At 43.6% G+C, this 21,795-nt stretch overlaps 1 protein-coding gene across 1 annotated transcript; it reads left to right on the forward strand.

The window, feature by feature from the left end:
• The first annotated feature begins 1,608 nt into the window (after nucleotides 1–1,608).
• On the forward strand, nucleotides 1,609–20,681 carry LOC126543422 (luciferin 4-monooxygenase-like). The gene is made up of 8 exons (XM_055062320.2): nucleotides 1,609–1,805; nucleotides 4,346–4,437; nucleotides 6,685–6,899; nucleotides 9,545–9,713; nucleotides 11,118–11,390; nucleotides 12,734–12,878; nucleotides 17,557–17,817; nucleotides 20,351–20,681. Exons 1-8 carry the CDS (start codon nucleotides 1,649–1,651, stop codon nucleotides 20,527–20,529), a joined length of 1,491 nt encoding a protein of 496 aa, XP_054918295.2. The 5' UTR covers nucleotides 1,609–1,648; the 3' UTR covers nucleotides 20,530–20,681.
• The last annotated feature ends 1,114 nt before the right edge of the window (nucleotides 20,682–21,795 follow it).

Genomic DNA, 21,795 nt, shown 5'->3' on the forward strand with positions numbered 1-21,795 from the left:
GTTAAAGTCCCACATCAATAACCACACAAGACAGATGTTCATGTGAAGATGCAGGGTTGAATAACGTCGGTCGAACAAGGCATATCGCAGGAATATACCTTTGCATAAGCGGGCATGTGAAATCGAAGACATGTCTGCTTCCCCGATATTGTTTTGCATGACGAGCTTTGTAGAAGAGGGGGGGGAGCATTGGTATTCACAATAATAAAGATACAGAGAGGAAGCTCAATGAAAGCTTCAGATGTCAGCCCTACAGACCTTGCTAGCAGTGCTTCCTGTTTCCGATGAGGAGTTTGAGATGACCTGAGGAGGAGAGGACAGTACACGAAGATAAAAAAAAGAAGAATGAAAAATACCGTATATATATACACCTCAAGTCAAGACTGCTAAAAAAGGACAAAGAATGTTTAAGGCCTTACTGGCGTAAATATATTAGCCGGGCTAAATGCGCTTCGTATTGCTATGAAACAACGGTACTTATAGCTACTGATTCCTACTACAACTAAATACGCTTATCTTAAGTGTGACAGCCTGCCAGTAATAGTGGCTGGTGATCAATTGACATTTTAAAGTGCTTGAGCGCTATATATTTCCTATATATTGGAGTTAATATGCCATAAATAGCACTTATTAGCGTTGCGTTAGTCGTTTTTACTCCGTCCCGTGGTTTCCGTTGTATTCAATTCCCTTCTAAGCGCACACCATCCAACACAGTTCAGCCCACATCTACCTCGGCATGGATTCTGCTTTTACTTTGAATTTGAATTTATTCTCCTCGAACATGTATAGAAGGAAGGAGTAGCCCCAAAAAGCTACTGGGATCAGTAGCTTGAAGGGGCTGCTGCACCTTTACACAGCAGCAGCAGTTAAGAAACACTTTCCGTAAAAATGACTGCTTTTACACATATGTACAGAGAGTGATTTCACAGGGGAACATAAAGATTTTGCAAAATACAAGTGAAAGCTTTACACAATTAGTACAAGAAAATCAAAGAACTAAATAGGACATAACTCACAGACTGACTCACCAATATCTAATAACTAAATTTTGTCACAATGCCTTAAAAGATCATTCGCCTGAATTTGTTAGCGCATACGAAGTAAAGTATTTGCTGCTAACCGGGTAGTGGTATAGCGGCGACATTAGCGCAGCATATGCTCAGCCATTTTCAGGTCTATGCCTTCTTCGCACAAGCACGAACAGAACAGCCGGATCTTTAACTAGCAATCAGTGGCGTATATGACACGCAGTCTGAACCTATGAATGACGCCCACAACATACATTGCCAGTCCCCGAGAACGTTCTCATCATGATGATAATGAGAACGCTGTAGGTGCAATGAGGGTTAACAGAATCAAGAGTTGCACACTGACAACCAGTATCGGTCTAAAAAGTATACTGGATTTCGAAATCAAGTGGCTTTACAATTAAAATCGCTTCACGCAGCCAAATGTTTTTCAAGAACCATGGCGCATACGCTTTAATATCGCCGTTTTAGACAGGTTCCTTCCACCATAACGAGCGAGGGTCTACCACATTGTAATGCATGCATTCTGCTTTTTGTCGAGCGATATGGTGTGAACGCGTTTGTCTTACTTTCAGATAGATCAGGACGTGAGCGTCACTGCTGCTCAGCTCCTCGATAAAATGGAAGCTTACGCGACAGCATTTCGATCACATGGAGTGAAAGCGGGAAGCCGTATTTGCTGTCACTTTGCCAACGGTATTGAGTCCTTCGCAGCCCTCTTCGGTGCCATATTCGCCGGAGCGGTTGCTGTGCTTGCCGATGACGAGCTCACCAAAGGTGACGACTTTATATTTTCATTGCGGTTCCCTGCATCAGCAATTATAAAGGCACTCCAGGCGAATTTTCGTGGTTGACGTTGTCGGAAGGTTTTGCATGAAGTCCAAGGGCGATAAGAGTCGATCGTGCTATCGGCGCCGTACGCTGTCGGTGCGAAAGAAAGCATGCGAGGGTGAGCCAAAAAGCAAAGTGACTTGATGTGCGCCCAGTATGGAGGTGACCCGATAGAGCATCCGCGAGGGGGGAGGGGTAGGCTTGGAGGTCAGGACGCGGTACCGTGGTCAAGCGTGCGCTTGGGTGGCGAGGAGGGGGCCAGTGAGACCGCATCTTCTGCGCTAGCACGCCCGTGACTGTTCACGTGGCTCAGGCGTGCATTGCCTGCACTCTATCTTGGAAGCTATCTCCGGCAGGTACCAGGACAGGGCTAGCCAAGACGGCTGGTGGTTCCTAGTGCACTGAGTTCCCGTGCACCTACTGCTGGATGTCATTTAATTTCGAATTTCGGAGACGCGTTGAAGGGAGATGTTGCAGAAGCGTCCGCTTCGCTCGCCTTGCACTCTTCTTTGGGCGAGCACTGTTACAGCGAGTATTTTTGGTAACAGACATCTCTTCATGTTTGCCTATGCGCGCATGACACCTTCTTTGTTAAATTCATTCTAAGGGAATGTTTACTGCTATTTATACAGCTGACAAAACTACTAACGCCACTTTGTGAAAATGTCTAATACTCTACTATCGCTATCAATAACGTGCATTTCAGGAGAAACTGCTGCTTGATTTTCTTTGTGCTAATATTTTTACTCAGTTCTTGTTCTCAGTTTAAAGGAACAAGTCATTACAAAAAATTCAAATACCTGCACGGAAGTTACGCAGGCGCTGTTCGATTTCCCCAAAGATTGCGCTTAGCCAATATGCAATCTAAGAATCTAACTTCACATACGTAAATAAAACATTACTTATGCAATAAGCACGTCGTAAATTATGCCTGTAAACGTGTCCTCGTCTAGTGAGCCACAATTCTTGGAAGACTGATGCGGGCAGTTGAACATATAACAGTTGTTGCAACTCTCAAAACCGACGATGGGAAAAGCACACCTCTTTTATGCAAAGTAAAGCCAGATGCGAATGACTTGAGCAAATCTAGCAAACAGTTATGCACGATTCTTCATTGTTCAAGTACGACCATTTCCCGGACATTCCAGGTAAAAAGTACAGAAATCTCATCTAACTCATAACATTAACCGCAAGAAGGACACTATCAACGTGTCATTGCTATGCTAGAAGTGACAATGTGGCTATGTGTAATGCTGCGCTCATGTCATTCCAAACGGGTCAGTAAAAAGATTTGTTATGGACTCAGTTCCTAGAGCGTGGACAGGGGCACGACAAGGTCTGTTCATGCAACGCAGCATGCCATTCCTTAACATTCTGTTTTCTACAAGTACCAATTATCGACAGTTTCAGTGCGCATTCCATTGTATGTAAGAGAGTGGACTAAAAGGAATTTTCAGTGAGGCATGGAGCTAGTATCGAATATAATCATTCGGTCGTGGAAAAGTAGAAGCGACCTATGGTGCATGCTTGATACAGTCTATAACCTAAGATAAATTTTAACACAATATGAGCTTCACATTTATACTTGATATAGTTTTGATTCTCTTGCCTTAGATAGGAGAACGTACCTTCGTTAAAGGCCTTTGAGGAAGATAGGCACTCCTATCGAAACGTTGGCCAGCCTTCCTGAGGCACATTTTACAACATTTATACTACAATTTTCTTATAAAGGGCATTTTATGTTGATGCCTTTCCGCAAGCGCTATGAGAGAAAATTTAACGCAAAGGAAATTATCCTTCACCCTTGCGCGTTGCCCTAATTGTAAATTGATACTATTTTATTATGTTTAAGTTGGCTTGTAAAATGACGGTGTTCAATTTCTTGCCTCAAAGACTAAGGCAAATATGTATTTTCCACGTTGCAACTTTCGTTTTCTTGGAACAAATCATACTAGGCATGGTTAACAACGAAAGTGCTTCGCATGACCTATTCAAACCCACACATATTTGTGTCTCCCTCCCGATCATTTTCAAGGATTTAAAAGGAAATCACAGTTTTCACTCGCCTAACCTCTTGTCATATTTGTTGCGATACGTACTTCTCAGTCAAATCTTTTAAGTTCTACTTGTGTTTTTATTGGTTCAAACAAACATTTTTAATATGTACAAACATGCGTGCCATAGCCGGTATTTGACGTGAGAGTGTTACCGATAAGTGCACTTTCGCTGAGTGCACCTGCAATAAAACACATTTTCGAATGTTCTAGAAGTTTAAAATGTTGCACAGTTATTAAGCATTAAGTCTGTTTCTCAATACACAAATTATGAGACAAAAAATAATTTATACTACAGACTAAAATTCCCTCTTATTTAAATAACTTGTAATGTATTCATGAAGATATGCATATGTAAATAATAGGCGGAAATAATTGAAAAGCAGGTAAATTGTCTGTATTTTTTTATTTTGCACAAATTTTATATTTCAGATGAAGTGCTTTTTTACGCGAAAGATGGCAACTCCGAATATGTTCTCACTGACAAAAGAAATGCTGAGAAATTCAAGGATATCAAACCAACTGTAAGTTCTTAAAGCAATGCTTTGGTCTCTTTAAAACATCTGCAACAAGTGATAACTTAGGTAATGTACCTTTCCCTAAAAAAAACTATATGCTGCCGATACCATCACGAACGATCACCATCAGCCTTGAGATCAAATTATTAGGTGTCAGTCCCAAAAGGACGGAAGCGATAAGAGTCGCAAGGCATATAAGCACAATTCTGCACCCACCATTGGTTCAAATTAACACTGTAGGCAAAATGGCTACGCCACAGACGTTACTTGAGCCATAGAGCTATAACTTCCAACACCTTCCTTTATTTTCCTTCTAATTTTCATTTTTCGATTTTAAGGCACACATTAAGCAAGCTTTAAACCCAATGCGAATTCACGATGTCAACGAGAATGTCTGGAGGCAAAGAATCCTTCGCTTTAACAAAGAAAACCTTTCGAAAGTCGAAATATTCCCAGGACGAAAGATTAAATCACGTTTCTACGTGGGGCTAGGGGTTACGTGTAAAGGAGAAAATTATCGAAACAACCAGATTACTCTAATTTGAAAAGAAGCATGGTTGCTGGTGATCGCAAAGCTGGACGCCATGCGTCGATAGGAGTTCAATTCACTGACACTTTTCTCAGAAATTTGTTTGTAACGACAGGCGTAATCCTGTTGGCGGTTTCCATGTCTAACGCTGCTCAAAAAGAACCTACAGCGCGACGGACAAGGACTGCGAGAGACGACATACACAGCACTGACTTCCAGCAATATTTTATGGCGGTGCCACATCATGTATATATATATATATATATATATATATATATATATATATATATATATATATATATATATATATATATATATATATATATATATACATATATACAAGAGGGGGAATGCGCAGAAAATGAAAGGCTCTCATTTTCAGCAGGTGCATACCCACCTGCTCCGTGTAGCCTGACCCAAAAGCTGCCTCAATTACGGTTTTATGTAATGTGGAACAATGCGTGACCATCAGACAATTAAAAATATGGATTTTCAACGTTTAACAACGTTTAAGTGGCATCTCATTTGCAAACCATCATGACCAGTAAAGATGTTGTCCTGTTTAATAGAATAATTAACGTTTGAGTGGTTATTGCAACCTTATCCTCTGATGTTCTTTTTTTGCTACCACGTATAATATACAACTGTCACGAACTCGAATTAGTGTCGCCAACCAGCAATGAGATGAGACCCAACACTTCTGTGAGAATAATAATATTTTGTTGCCCTTTAGTGCCATGGTACTTTCGGTTGACATTAGAAATTTTGTTTCACCATAGGCATGGATAGGCGTCTTTTCTTTTTCGGCATACATACTGCACACCTTTTGCATCGTTTCTCTTGTGGTTGCTTCCGGCAGCACGGTTGATACGGAAAACATGTCCGAGTTAGAATTCTTGTACTGCGTCTGCTATCCTTCCAGAGCATTGCCGCAGGCCATCCTGGCCATTGGCACGTGCTTTTCTACATCTACGCAGAAAAGTGCAGTTTGCCTACAGCTGACAGAAGTCAATTTTACGTTGTCTCGTTTTCGCGACAAAATATATGACAACCGTAAAGCTAAATATTTTTTTTTTTTTGCTGGTGATAGTGTGGGCGCGCAATAACACACTGTGAAGGGAGTTTAGGTTGTCGCTTACAACGACACAGATGAACTAAATATCCGCTTGTACGAAAGGTGAAGTCGTTCAGGCACTATAGTTTCATAATAAATCTTTTGCGACTGAAATATACTTCCTTATAATTTCTGCCCGTAAGCGCTACAGTTATGACTCACAGTTCTATTTCCTGAACGAAAAGACACGCAGTTCTAGCGCAAACAACATGGCGGAAAAAAACCGCTTTTAACCTATTTTTTGTACGATTTGTATGCTGGACTCACGAAATAGAGGTTTAGTTGCTTAACAGTTAAAGAGGGGAACATTTACTTCAAAGATGATTGTTCTTGGTGGTTGCCTGGCTCTTAAAACGGCTCTGCACATTTCAACTTTAGAACCCCCAGATTCAGTACCCTGTATACTGTTCTTGTCTTTTGAGAAGCATTCATATCAGATTTCTTGAAACGGCTACTCACATTATTACTGCGGTGAAACAAATTGCCAGATTGCACTTCATGGACAGTAATTTACAGGAGCACCAGTTACGGCCTGTAGCTATTTTTGGCGGTACTTCGAAGTGTATGCCAAATGTATAATTTTCAATATCTTCTCACTTTACTCCCACAGCTCAAGAGGTGCTTTGTCCTAGGCGGCGATGTTCCGGGATTCCAGTCAGTCTCCGAGTTTCAAGCCGCGAAGGAAAGCACCTTGCTAGACATTCACTACAAGGGAACAACCGAAGCTTGGTCTGCTGCTATTTCTTTTTCTTCGGGCTCAACGGGAACCCCCAAGAAGATACTGATCACGCACTACACATTTGTTTCTAGTATTACCATCTTCAGGTGAGTACTCAACAAACGGCGGGTCCTAGAGAAAGTGCTGCGAAGGCGTCGAATGCTTACGCCAAACCGGAGGTGGGTGTCAGACAAGAGACAAGTTTCGCACTCAGATGCTGGCCATTGATTCGCATCGCTGATATAAAGTGTATGCATCTATACAAATCCTTTAATGATTGAACCATGACAGCTAATTGCTTTAGTGGTGCTCGTGGCAGACTCATGAGCAAATGCTTACCGACCACAGGCTTGCCGAAAAGAAAAGTACATTTATTCGTAATTTATAAGCAAAAACTTAAATCAACGAGTACACACAGAAGTTGCCAGCGCCATGTTCCAATGACCGTCCTCAAGTTATATTTTAAGGCGGAGAATGAAATGGGCTTTATCGCTAATTCACACTTCACATGCTTTTACTCAAGGGAATACAGATCCTTCTTAACGTTGCCAGAGAGGAAGTATGTGAACAGATAATTTAATAATCTCTCCCACTATCTTGCTGTATAGTTTAGCATCCGTTGTTCGGAATGAAAGTGTAAAAAATTGTCTTTAGAGTTTATCTGAACCAAAACAATATTCGCCCAGAGTCTCGCGCACAATCCCGCTATTTATTGCTCTCAGTGGCGTTTACGGCACCGGAAGGCACGTATGATACTCCCGGTAAAAAAGTGTTGATCGTGCAACGTTCACCAAAACATAATTTGCACTAAATTTATGAACAGAACACCTGTCGCAACGTTTACCTCCGGAAAGTGCAAACTATATTTTCAGCGCTGGCGACGATCTTTAAGAACAAATTTCATGAATGCGCCAAAAAAAGTGGCGTTTTACGTGTCAAAACCACGATTTGATTATGAGGCACGCCGTAGTGGGAAACTCCGAAATAATTTGGACCAGCAGGGGTTCTTTCACGTGCCCGTCAGCCTAAGTGCACGAGTGTTTTTGCATCAACCCCCCCCTAATAATGCGACCACCGTGGCCGGGTTTCAATACAGCGGTCTCGCGTTGAGCAGCCCAACATGATAGCCACTAAGCAATCACGGCGGGTTACGGTGTTTACAAATATAAAGACTGAATTGCCGTATGCCTATAGAAGATTATATTATAGTTACTTTATTACTTTCTGCCATCACATTGACGCTGAGATTCAAAGCTATTTTCTTTTCTTCTTTCTTTTTTTTTTGGGGGGGGGGGGGGGAGACACGTCACTAGAGCTTACTGTGTTGCTTTACTATGCAGTCTACAGAAAAAGCCAGTACTCTTGAAACGAGCGGGGTATTAAAAAAAGTTGAGTAGATAAATTATTTCTCCATTACACTGTAATACGATGCAGGCATAACGAGTGCAAGCAACTGCGTACTGATTATCGCAACATTTTTTTCTCATGTCCTTCTGTACCTCTTCGCAATCCTCGCTTATTTCCGGATGTTGCCAACACCTCCTTTCGCGTTTTCTTCACTGCTCGTTGTTCATCGGTTCCCGTGTGTAGCTTCTACCTGTAAATCGTCTTCCGACATGAGCTGTGCCTTTCATTGAATCCACTTTATCTTATTGGCGTTCTCGTGTGCCTTTGACTCTTCCACCGACGGCACTCTTCGTGCCTGTTTTTTCATCACCGGTAACGCATACAATCAAACAAGTACACGTGTACACAGCATGTAAAAGTCCACAGTGTACAGTGCTCAGCGATTAAAACGAGATATTCGTAGCGCGTCGCTGCCGGTGCTATTTTTTGTGTGGGTGCTACTGCCGAGCGCTGGGGATCTCAAGCCAGTTATGTGTGGTACACACGATGAGGACAAGATCCTTTGTGACACATTGTGACTTCATTTGCTCCTCCAACGAAGCAGTGCTATCCCGTGGCGCAAAAGGCAAAGGCCACCACACTGTCTGATTATCGCATTTCACTCGCTTAGCACTTAGAGTCAGACTTATCAACAAAACAAAAACCATTCGCGCCAGTAGCCTATTCCAGCCTTGCGAAGTCGAGCCGTTTGCAAGCAACCTATTTCGGAAGATACATCACCACATATTAATCCAGCCTGTCGGCATCGTTAATTTATGGTGTACCCTTTATACATCTAAGCAATTCAAATTAAGGATTGTGCTTTACACTCTGCAAGTGCATATTTTATCCCACATTAAAAAGCCGCCTGCAAGTGTTAAGTAGAAGGATCTTCATTGAGCGGTTCTGGTAGGTCCACTAGGACAGGCGGCTAGGTGGGTGTGCCGCGGAAATGTACGTTGCGGCTTCCTTTCTTTTCAGATGAATTAGTCAGGTCAATATTGGACATGAAAACTATAGGCAAAACGTTATTAGTAAGGAGTAGAGCTTGATGACCTAAGAGGAAGCGCGTGTACCTCACATTTTAGTTGAAACGTAGCAAAAGAGGTGAACTTCTGCAGCAAGCACCCATATAGCGTATAACTGGTGTGTCATTACGGGAAGAGAATGGCAGGAAATGGAAGCGAAATGAACTCGATGACAAGAGCTAGGTGCTATGACAGGAACATGAACTTTGGGTCCATAGGACAGACTGCTGACCGACTTCAGGGGCACTTGCTGCCCGCCAATAGAGGCCTTGCTTTTAAAGTCATGGATAAGCTGGCATAATGGCAACGCAAATGATATATATATCGCAATTCTGCAGGTCATGTAATCTGCTACAGCCCGGTGACCGCTACGTCCTCTTAGAGTCCATGGTACATGCCTTCGGCTTCTTCTTCACGATGTACGCTGCGTGTCTTGGAGCTACGATGGTTGTGACACCGACGACCCCAGAATCTGATGATTTAGCCGACATAGTCAACAAACACAAGGTACTACTTTTCTTTGTCCCTTGTTCACAGCCGCTGTTTGGTTGTCTGGTATACCATGCGCGTAATGTCGGAAATAAGCAACCTTGTCGTGATGGTATTGATATTGTAATGAGCAATATTTGATCATGTTTGTGTGCTTATATCTACTACCGGTGCATGTCGCGAAAGTTTATGTCATCTGAAAGACCATGCTGAAGTTGTTGTAATTGCGCTAAGCCACATTTGGCCTTTACTTAATCTGGTTTTGATCTTGTGTTCGGTTCTTCACAAGTTGATACAACTTATTTTTGCTTCATATTTTGGTCATCTGGTAGCGCAGTTTTCCTAGGGAAGACAGCCTTCGGAGTATGTGTATTTAGGTATACTGCAAGCACATATGTTACAATAAATATTATGCACCGCCCACGGTTGCACATCTGGTAATGTAGTAATTAATTTTCTTTGAATTACTTCACGGCTTTTACCTGTGTATGTGTAAAAGCACTCGCTGAAGCTGCTCGCTGACAGCCCTTCGCATAACTGCAATGACTGTGACTATCAGCGAAAACAGCACGTCAGACTATGCTCGAAACAATTCAGTCATTCCGTTTGATTGTTTTCTTCTCAAGCTGCGTGCGTGAGCGGTGACAGCCGTACTTGGCCTAGGACAACTCCTGTACATATTGGCCGCGAGACAGCAGTGAATGATACAAAAATGTTAGCATCGAGCGAAAGGAATCTTTCCAATAATACAGGCGTGTGTAGTACTCATAATGGCACTAAAACATAAGCTAAATCAGCTGGGAAGCCCAACTCTTCTTTCAAGCATCGTCTGGTATGCTTCTGCTGTTATTCTAACGCCCTGACTCCATTTCATTCAAAGAAGAAACCCCACCAAAATAGATGTTCACTCGAAAAGTGAACATTAATGTATAAGCCTCATGTATTGGCGGTGTGCTGATACGACATCGAGAGATGGACAAGCCAAGAGCCGAGCCATCATACATAGCAAATGCAGCTTTCACTTAACCTAGCACAAACCTAATTACTGAACGTACATTTGCGATTTTGCGATGGAATAATCTAACTTCGCGCGTCTCAGTTTTGATACAGTGTACTTTGTAACCAGATTTATTCAACAGCCACTACTTACAAGAACGATTCCGCATATTGAGGACGCTTGGTCCTTTTTTGTACAATGCAACCAATGACACCATGGCACCGGTGCGCCGGTCACACGTGGCTGTAGGCACCATCAGATATATGGGAACAAACGGGTGTTTCGAAGAAACCCTTATACGTTTATATGGTGTTACTGTAAGTGGCACTTGTGGTTTGAAGTAGGGAGATGAGCGATTTACAATGGTATTATAAAGCACGAAAAATTGTCGGTTGCACTACAGAATATAAAACGCTTTCCAACAGGTTCAAGTTATATGCTGTTTTCCGACGGTGCTAGCGCGGATATCGCGAGGTCTGGAGGCCATGGGGCGACAATTCATGTCTGTCAGAAAGGTACTCTGCACGGGCGGATCCATCCCTCGAAATGTCGGCGAGCGGATTCTCCGCCAGCTAAATCTCACAGACTTCAAGAACTTCCTCGGCTGTTCGGAGGGACTGTCACCGTACTGTGTGCCTCCCCCAGGTGAAACAAACTACGAATGCGTGGGCTTCCCGTCCCCCAACGTCCAGATAAGGGTACGTAATCGCCGTGAACGTTTCAAGGGTTTTTGCGAATTAAACGCTCTTCCGCAGCATAAAAAACACGGCAAACAAATATGAAATAGAAGACGCAGACACAAGAAGCGCAAACGACACGGTAACAACACTTAGATTTTCATTTCACTTCAGCTCCGCTCTTTTACTGAGGGAGACATTGTAATGCACTGCTTAAATTCTTTGTAAGTGTAGGGACGCTTACAACTATGTCATGATCGTTGGCAAATATTCCTGTTTATCTTCTGCTTATTAGTGTATTGTATACTCCTTTCTGTTGATGTGTCTCAAAGGCGATGTGTGCTTTTCATCAGCTGTATCCGCGAAAATTGCATCAGCAAAGTTATTGTCCTATTCTTGTTTCTGGCCGAGGTTTCGCATTCCAGCGAATTTATATTCGGATTCATACTTAACGTGCATCAGAAGAAGTTGTGTTTGGTCCAAGCGTAAACCTCTTACAGGGAGGAGGTAGCTTTAGCACCTAATTTACAGAGAACCCAACCGTAAGCAATAAAACGGAATTTTAAAACACCGCAGAACTGTTTTCAGCATAATTTGAGGGCCCACGCTTTTCCCAGAGGGCATGTTCTACCCGAACAGTACACTTGATACTTATGCATTTGTAACTGTGCACGATATTTTTCTTTTGGTTAAAGCAAAGTCTAGAGAAATCGTAAAAGATTTCAAACATTCGCATTATTACAGCGAAATCCTATATGGCTAGTCGATTCGTCCGTCCGTCTGTCGCCTGTACGCCGAAAGCTCCTCCTGCCCAACCACATGCGCATGCGCGAAAAAAAGAAAGAGGAAGAGGGGCGCGCGATTGGCAGCGCCAATAGGGACGTCATTGTCCTCCGTCGCCAGCGAGCGCGCGCGCCGAAGCTTCTCTCGGGTTCCGAAATGGGTAGGCCACGTGTCATACGTTCTCTTGAGGAGTAGGCCGCTTTCAATCAGCAACGTCGCCAGCAAAACCGAGGAATTTGCTGCCGATGCTGCAGCTCGGGCAAATGAACAGGCTTGTGCAGCCAAGCGCAAGCAGCAACTGCATGCCGAGGACGGGCAGCCAACCAAGTCATCCTTTAATGAACCGTCGGGATTAACTCAATGATGAACAGCGGGGCCGCATGTTTCAGCTTCGCTTATTAACCATCTGTGCGGAGTGGTCGGGTGCTGATTTTTATCCATGTTTTTCATTTCTCTAGTGCCTGGTTTTTCACTGCAATATTTCTATATTGGCCAGTTTAATAAGCAGCCGTTCCCTTCGGTCGTAGTTTTCGAAAACATGGCCTAAGAACCGTGCTTAATTACTCTCCTTTGATATCTAGGTCGCTGACTGTCGCACAAGTGTAGCACTGGGACCGGGAGAACTAGGTGAGATTTGGGTAAAAACGCCCGGTGCCACACCTGGTTACCTCAACCAAGACGACCAGCTTGAGTGCGTAGTGGATCAGCATGGCTGGCTGCACACTGGTGAGTGGACATTGTTGAGCTTGTTCATTGTGAAAGACTCCGACTTTCATAACACTATGTCACGATTGAACGTTATGAACACTGCTTGGAAAGCGCGAGAGATAACACTCCAATATAGCAAGGGTACCTAAAAAGTGCCGAAGCGAACATGTAAGGTGCATAGACAAGGACGTGTTGCATTGACGCATTCTTATTTTCATTCCTCTTCGTCCATGTTCGTAGCGATGTTCCCGTCTGAATATGAGCAATCAAGTAGGCATGCTTTTACATTAACTATAAACAATTGAACGTGAGCATCACATTCAGCGCGAACCACGGTGAATGCATCGGTGCTATTTATATTCGATATAAGAACACAGGCTCTGTTAACGAGGCCTTTTCTGTAAAGGATATCCTAGCATATCTAACGATTTTCCCGATTTGCCTTGTACATTCTCAATCTCCGACCAATCCCCCCGACTGCACGTGCATATTCATAAAATGTTGAAAAACTGCATCAACACCGCTGCAAAAAAAAAAAAAAAATAACGTCAAGTATTACAAGCACTTCGTGAGAGCAAGAGAGAGAGAATTCATAAGGGAAAGGCAGGGAGGTTAACCAGGCTGAGCCCGGTAGGTTACCTTGCACTGGGGAAGGGCGTAATTACCATTATGCCCTAGGTAGTTTGCTGAAGTCGCATTTACAGGAAGTTTTTTTTCGGCCGCAACTCCTATGCAGCCTATACAAATACATGTAAAAAGCAGAAATGTTTTTTAGATAAACTTTGAAACAATTTTGCATAAATTTATTTTATTTATTGTCTTATGCTTAAGTTTGATTTCGGGCCTGACTTTTTTTTGTCAAATATTATTTCAAATTGCTTAGGTTAAAGAAATAGAAGCTCGAAATTTGCCGATCAGTAACTGTGCACCAAGAACAGATATCGCAATTACGTAAACTGCCCCAAGTAGTACATTCTCATCGGACAAATAAGATGTATTATTTTATCTTTTACGTGAACATGCTGCAATTTGTACAAGGATATTGCAAAAGTCATACTCACATATTAATTGTATGCTTAGGAGCCATGTATAATAGATTAATTTTTGTCCATTTGAGATTCAATATTAGGTGCAATTCACAGAATTGTGAAAAAGATTTTCATGGCTGAGTTACAGGGCTGTAAATTTGCTAATCTTGTTTTCTGAATATATGTGGTTCTCAAAAAAACATTTTTCATAAAACTTAACGGCCGAAATGAAATGTTTCGGAACACTCACTAGATTTGATCCTTTTCATTTATATGCAACACACATAATTAAGATTGGTACAGCTGGGTTGCAGAGAAAAAAAAGCTGTTTCTCCTTTCCCATATATTTTAATAGATGCCCAAATGAGCCTTTCAGACGGTGTGTACACAATTGTTTACAGCAAGATAGTGCATCAACTGCAAAAGCGCTGATGAAAGTAATGATATATAAAATGTGTTGCATACATCATGAAACACACATGATTGGAATTCTGCTGCAATTCTGAATAATGTGCAGAATATTTTAGCAAAATGGCTGGCAAGGTAGACGGTTGGGTCTTGTCACTCCGTGTCAGTGCGTTGCACGTAGCGGTTTCACTTCTTGCAGTGTTTTTTCCCAACGTTCATGCACAAGGCATAATTTTCAAGTGGCTGATAAATGCTTTTCAAGCTTTTGAAAACACGAGACAGTTTTTGTTCTCATATTTGATGTTCCTGCAGTGAGTTTTCCCATGCAGTCCATATTCTGTAAAACTCGCCGTGGTTGCTCAGTGGCTATGGTGTTGGGCTGCTGAGCACGAATTCGCGGGATCGAATCCCGGCCACGGCGGCCGCATTTCGATGGGGGCAAAATGCGAAAGCACCGGTGTACTTAGATATAGGTGCACGTTAAAGAACCCCAGGTGGTCAAAAATTCCGGAGTCCTCCACTACGGCGTGCCTCATAAGCAGAAAGCAGTTTTGGCACGTTAACCCCCATAATTTAAGTTTAAGTATTCTGTAAACTTGATATAACTCAATAAACAATTGACAATTCCTAATATTTTCTGTAGCTGTACACTTTCTATGATTCTGAAGATGCAAGAAATGTGGTGAAAGCAAGTTTTAATCAACGGGAGAAAGCGGGAGAAAGTGCGATCTTTTTTTGTCCAGGCAGTGTAACTCTCAGTTTGCTTCAGATCGAGAGATGCATTGATGAGTGCGCATCAGGAAAAGTCTTTTAGACATGCATATTCCTGATTTCCTTAAGTATGATTCGCCGCAGTATACGCTTGTTATGCGGGTAAGTCTATCAAGGTTGCCAAGGGGCTACCGGCATCGTACACAGTAGGTGTTGGTTTAATATTACACTGTTTTAGTTTAGCGTTTGCAACCATACGTAAACACATTACTTACGTAAAGATATAGCGTTGTCATCACTGCGCATACTGTGAATGCTATTGGGTTCCTGCGGTTTTCGTGCGCTATGATCACGTACGTTATTTGGCGAGTTTAATGTTCGAATGTTTACGTACGCTAAGAAATGGCATTGTTGAGCATGGCGGTTCCCATGAATCTCGCTTCAGCGTGAATTCTCATGATGGCTGCGCTCTAACTCGCGTTGATCGCCAGTAACTACTGAAATGAGCTTTCGCTTTCTCTAAAGTAACCTGAAACGTTAGTTATAAGCGCATAGCCCGTCCAATTTCCGAGATCATTCGAGCAATTCCGGTGCCCGTACGCCTAACGAGACGAGTCGGCATAGCAACAACAGGATGAACAGTAATGGATGCTCATGGCTTGGATACGTTTGGTAAAATCCAGCAGACGGCGCCCTGTTTTGTAACGTCTTCCTTACGTTTGCGTTCCCGTACGGTAAACTAAAGTCTTGAAAAGACGCCCAACATAACGTCCCGCAAAGGTGATTACGTTTAACATACGTAAGGCGACAAGCACCATCCTAAAACTCTCGATTGGCAAGTAGTAGTTACCGCAAAGAACACAGTAGCAATACTGTGAATGACGAAACTACCTTTTATTGGGCGAACCCGCGCCCACAAAAAACGGCTACACTTAAAGCACAATGATAGCGGCGAACACAGCCGGCGATCGTCGAAACCTGATCTGCCGGTGAACCGCATCGGCTTTTATACACGAGCCATCGAGCCTTCCAGAGTAATGGCTGGTGTCAGCGTGTCTTCCAGAAAGTTCTACACCATTCGCGTCGTGCATACTTGCAGTCAGATTACGCAAGGTTCAGTGACAACAGACAGCAGCTGGATCAATCAATAACATTCCAGAAACCTCCGGTACATGCAGGCGCGTCCAGCGCTGAGCGACAACATTTGTTAGAGGGTGAGAAGCACTGACCCGAAAAACATAAACAAGCCCACTTGTCGATATGCCCACGTGCACACACCATATACCGTCACGAAAAAGGCATAGAGGCGTTTAATACTGCAATGGTAGCCAGTCACACAATGTTTGTGACGTCGTTGCGTTAATTTGAGCATATGCTGCCCACATGCGCGCCCCGTATATAAAACAGTAATGTACCAAACACAACTTCCTTAGCTATTAGACATGCGCGCAAGGGCAGCCTTCAGTCGCACTATGAGCTCCGAGACATCTAATCACGGTACTTCCATGTATTCAGAGCTAACTTCTGACGCTTATTGCACAGTGGTTCGTTTTCACAGCGAAGCTGTATATGACAAGCCGATTCGTACGTCCGTTCGTCTGTCGCCTGTATGCCGAAAACTCCTTCGGCGCAACCCCATGCACATGCACAAAAAAAACAAGGAGAGGCGTGTGATTATCTGCACCAGTAGTGACGTCCTTGCTCTCTGTCACAGCCGAGCGCGCGCGCAGCAGTTTCTCTCTGGCTCCAACATGGGGAGGTCACGCGTCATACCCACTCCTCAGGAGCAGGCAGCTTTCGATCAGCAGCGCCACGAGCAGAACCGGGAATATGCTCGTCTACGCCGTGCCGATCCTCCAGCCCTGGTACAATAACAGACTTGTGCAAGCAAGCGCAAGCAGCAACTGCGTACCGAGGATCCGGCATCCTATCAAGGCGTCCTTTAATGAATCGTTGGAATTAGCAAAGTGATACACACAGGGGCCCCACGTTTGAGCTTCCCTGGGTGGTGATTTTTTCCATTATTTGTCATTGGCTTATTCACAACACGAGTACGAATTGCTTCAGGCGGAGCAACTATCCATCAGTGGTTTGTGCAGACGTAAAACTAATATGAACACTCACTAGGATCAGAAATTGCTTAACTTACAGGCTGCTGTTGTGCTTGTCAGCCATTCATAGTATTAGATAACTTTAAATACTATCACATGTATATGTAGTCGTGGACTCCTCACTGCCAGTTATTGAATACAAATGTTTCAACGCTTGTTTCTTTCTGCTACTACTACGGCCCTCATCACGGCCTGTGCTGCAGTATTGGCTTTTGTTGCCATTACGGTATCTGCATCTTAATTTAAAACAATCTAGTTTTTTTTTCCCGACACTGGCGAATTAACCATGTGCGGCTCGCAATCTCAACTGTTGCCTCGCATTAAAACAAGAATTTCACAGCCTTTAACTTCTTACTGGCCAAGTCTTAACAGATATTTATTCTGGCGTGTGGATATGCCAGATTCGTAACGAAGTCCGTGCCATCTACACTCTTTCAGGCGACGTAGGATACTACAACCAAGACGGAAGATTTTTCGTCATTGACCGGCTCAAGAACATTATCAAATGCCACGACTACAATGTTGCGCCGCGAGAACTGGAAGCTATCCTTCTGAGACATCCAGCAGTTCTCGAAGCATGCGTCATAGGCATTCCGGACGAAAAAGTGAGCGAAGCACCCACAGCGTTTGTTGTATGCAGGAAAAGCGCGCTTGGTGGTCCACCTGTCACGGAAGGGGAACTGGTGGATCTTGTTGCGAGTAAGCTATACATCATTTGTTGAACATAATAAGACGGTGCCATATGAATGGTTCCTCATAGCTGCGGCGAACAACCTAACAAAACTCTTTCCAGGAGCTCCAAACATTATGGGATACACCATTAGCGAAGAAACTTTCACGTGTTACTAAATTACAGCAATTGACAGCGCCGAAAATGTAAGGCAGAATATTTTAAATACTGTCCATCATTTTCGGGATTTATATCTTCTTGAATTTCAGGAGGTAAAAATCAGGCACTATATTTTAAAACAGGGAGATTGGGAAGGAATCACAGGTTTCGTTGTCCAGCGCAAAAACTGGGAGGAAGTCGGGCTTTTGTGGCCCGGCAGTCAAAATCCTATTTCCATCTCCTTATAGCACTACGACTTTCTGCAAACCATTATTTCCTAATTAGGTTTAACATTCGGTATTTATTCATATGCGCCACCTTTGTTGTGTTCGTTTATTCTTAGGTCACTGCGAGGATGAACTCGCCGGTAGTAAGTGAATACTGATATTTGAACTTTCATACAGCTTTTTGCAAGCTGATTAAACAAAAAAATTATGATGAAAAAGAAAGTGAAAAGTAGTAGCACATCTTGCCTTAGTGTCAGAAAATGGGGTAACGGACCAATCACGTCATATAAAAACGCAATCACGTAGCTAGAATCTTTCTTTTTTCGAGCGCATCACGAGCTAGACCGTCCACTGGAAGGATAAGAGGGTGCTGGGCAGGTCGCCTACTAACACAAAAAAAAATTTAGGGGGCGGCACGCACGTGCCCGATGTCTTGGCCACAGTTGTGACCCCATGGGTAGGACGCCCACCTCAGCTGGGGGAAGTGCGTGGTTTGATCCCCACCGCTGGACACTCGCCGGCTTATAAAAAGGTTGCAAGCAGCTGCCAGATCCCCAGGCGGGCATTGCTTTTTGGGAAAATGTCTTACAGACCGATGCTTCTGCGCAAGAATCAGAACCAAACACAAAACCCTCGAAAAGCAGTATGGCGGTCCCATGCCACTAGATTGCCTACAGGTGGGTGTCTTTACAAGCGTCTGGGATTTCTCGCAGTTGCAGAGCACAGGGCCGGAAGCGATCTTCTGCATATCTTGGCGGTAGATACCAGGCTGCATCACTCATCTGCCTCCCACAGCAGGGCCGAATGCTCAACTATTTTGCCAATGCTCTGGCGGGATATCGAGAGCCCTGAGACCTATAAAAAATCTTTATAGGGCCTCTTTTCGGGATGAACCCTTAGAATGTTACAAAGCAAGTATTAAGGATTAATGCTAAAAACAATATCGCGTAGGGGAGTCGCTGTAGAAAGCAGCACTCCAGTAGCGATGCGAACCAGAATAATATCGCATATACAGCGTGACAGTAAAAAATAACATAAGTATGCCTTTAAAACAAAACATTTTTAATGCTTGATTAACGATCAAAATATTTGCTGTCCTCTGCTGTCCTCAATAAATTTTTAATGCTAATAAAGCCCACTTTTGCACGGCTGTTATTGGACAGCACGTCAAGATTTCTTTTTCTTTACCTGAGTTGCCTACGCTCTAAAGCCATTAAAAACGATTGAATTCGCCGTAATAGTGTAGCATGATGCGGGCATTCCAGAAGAACGGGATATGCGCTGGTTTTCTTGCGTACGTCATGTGATGTGACGGTGGTCTCGTGACCTCGAGCAAGGTACACCGTGTCATCGACAATAGTAGTTCTTTTCGTCGGCGCACGCAGAAATTGTAGAAAATGGCATGAAACCACGCCTACAAGCATCACTCTTACATGAATGCGACATTGGCGCATCGCATCGCATTTCCAGCGCATCGCATTCATGTAAACGACAGTAATGCACGCCAGCAAGCAGCCTCTCAATAATGCGCCAGACGAGCGTAGGTTCACGGGCGTGAGTCGACTCACGGTCATGGCGCTACGTTCTCGCTGGAGTTATTGCGTTACATGTAAAGGGCATCGCATCGGGTTTGCCAAAAGCGCTTCTAAAGTCAACGCGCTACTATCGCATTCATGTCAACGTGGCTACTGCAATTTGCACAGGTTTGCTTCGATGCGCGGCATGAGCCGCTGCACTTGGGCTTCGCGATGCGCATCCACTCACTCGTGTGTCCCACAATAGTTGGTAGGCGAGTGTACACAAATGATCCCGGCAAACAGTCCCGGCAATACTAGCATCCTTACATATGTGTGATGATTAAACTAGCTTAGCATTCATTCCTTGAGTTTTACGGCCCCTGCACCCAAACTGTCGTAAGTTTTGTCCTATATTGCTTTTGCTTTTCGGCTTCACTGTAGTCTATTTGCTATGCTGTCTTCTAGTACACAATATTTAGGGCTCTTTGTTTTCAAGTTTGTAATTTTTCCAGCTCTCATTCCTCTATACTAGTTCAGCAATATAGCATAGCGCTTTTGTTTAGTGGTATTGTTAGGCTATAGTTTAGTGTCATTCCAACTGTTTTATTCAGGAGCACACAAGCAGAATGCATTTGATTTATCCTGACAAATTGTTGCAGGCCAGACAGCGTACTACAAACACCTATACGGCGGAGTCGTGTTTCTAGACGAGCTGCCCAGGACAGTCAACGGTAAAACAAGCCTGAGGAAATTGCGGCTCCTGAAACCGTCTACAATGGATGCGAATAATGGGAAAATGGATGAACACAATGTGTTAAATATCGATCGAGAACTTTAAGAAGAAGGGTTTTTAAAAGTCTGAATAACTTTTTTATGCTGACTATGCGACTATTCTATGTGCCTAGTGATTTGCATATTTCCTCGTCATGTTCAACTTGACGTGTATTTGTATTCTATGCTCAGAATAAAGATTTTATTGCTTTTAATAAATATTGGTATTCTGAATATTACAATAACACGAAAGTCACACGGAGACCTGCATATTCACGGACACACGGAAGTAAATGGGAAGAAACACGGGTTGCCAGCGAGAAGATGCTGTTTCGGTGTACCCAAAACAACTGCGCCAACCTTTCCCGCTTCAATATCATTATTTTCCCTGTTCAGAGTTGTAAGCGTATATTGATCCAGAGAAGTTAAATGCAGTTCTTCGAAACATGGTCAAGTAGTACAACACTGAAACCCAAGATTTGAAAAGCCACGCCTGACTTTTTTTTTCTTCAACTTATGTGCTAGAAGGTATGGGTATTACTTCTCCACTTGGGTGTCCCAAACGCACCACCAGACACAGTCTATGTAAGTGGGGACTACTTTCGCTAAGGACAGCGGCGATAATTTAGCTGTAGGCTTTGGACGGACGGACGGACGGACGGATGGACGGATGGATGGACGGATGGATGGATGGATGGATGGATGGATGGATGGATGGATGGATGGATGGATGGATGGATGGATGGATGGATGGAAGCAAACACAGATAAAGCTTGAAGACATTATGTATTTACAAGAAGTTACACAGAGAGGCAACGTGGAACTGAAAAACCTATAGGGCGACCCTACATCGGCGGAGCCGACGGTGCATAGCACCACAAGTTTAGTCCAGTACAACTGCTCGGTGCAGCGGGTGCCACGACGGTTTTAGGCTTGTAGCGCAGCTCAGGACGAGTAAAAAAGGAAGGAGGTAGGGGTAATCAAAGGGAACGGAAAACATAGTGAGCGCTCTGTTTCCGTTCCCTTTGATTACCCCTACCTCCTTCCTTTTTTGCTCGTCCTGAGCTGCGCTACAAGCCTAAAACAGTCATGACATACCAACTTGCCCAAAGTGCCACGCTTTTGGCCATGACGGTGCAGCGCGTGCCATGGGTGCTCAAACATTTACAGTCCAATCACTACTGAGGGGTTTTTGAGGGTGCTTCGCAGGCACCCCAATCAGAAAAAGTATAGGATGATCATCTTCTTAGTGGTCAGCTGGCTATCCAAGCAATGAGCCACGTCTGCACCCACTTCCTTTTTGCACAGTTCAACGTGTTCGCTCCTCTTCCTA

Source organism: Dermacentor andersoni, chromosome 10 (assembly GCF_023375885.2).
Source record: "Dermacentor andersoni chromosome 10, qqDerAnde1_hic_scaffold, whole genome shotgun sequence".
Classification (NCBI taxonomy): domain Eukaryota; kingdom Metazoa; phylum Arthropoda; class Arachnida; order Ixodida; family Ixodidae; genus Dermacentor; species Dermacentor andersoni.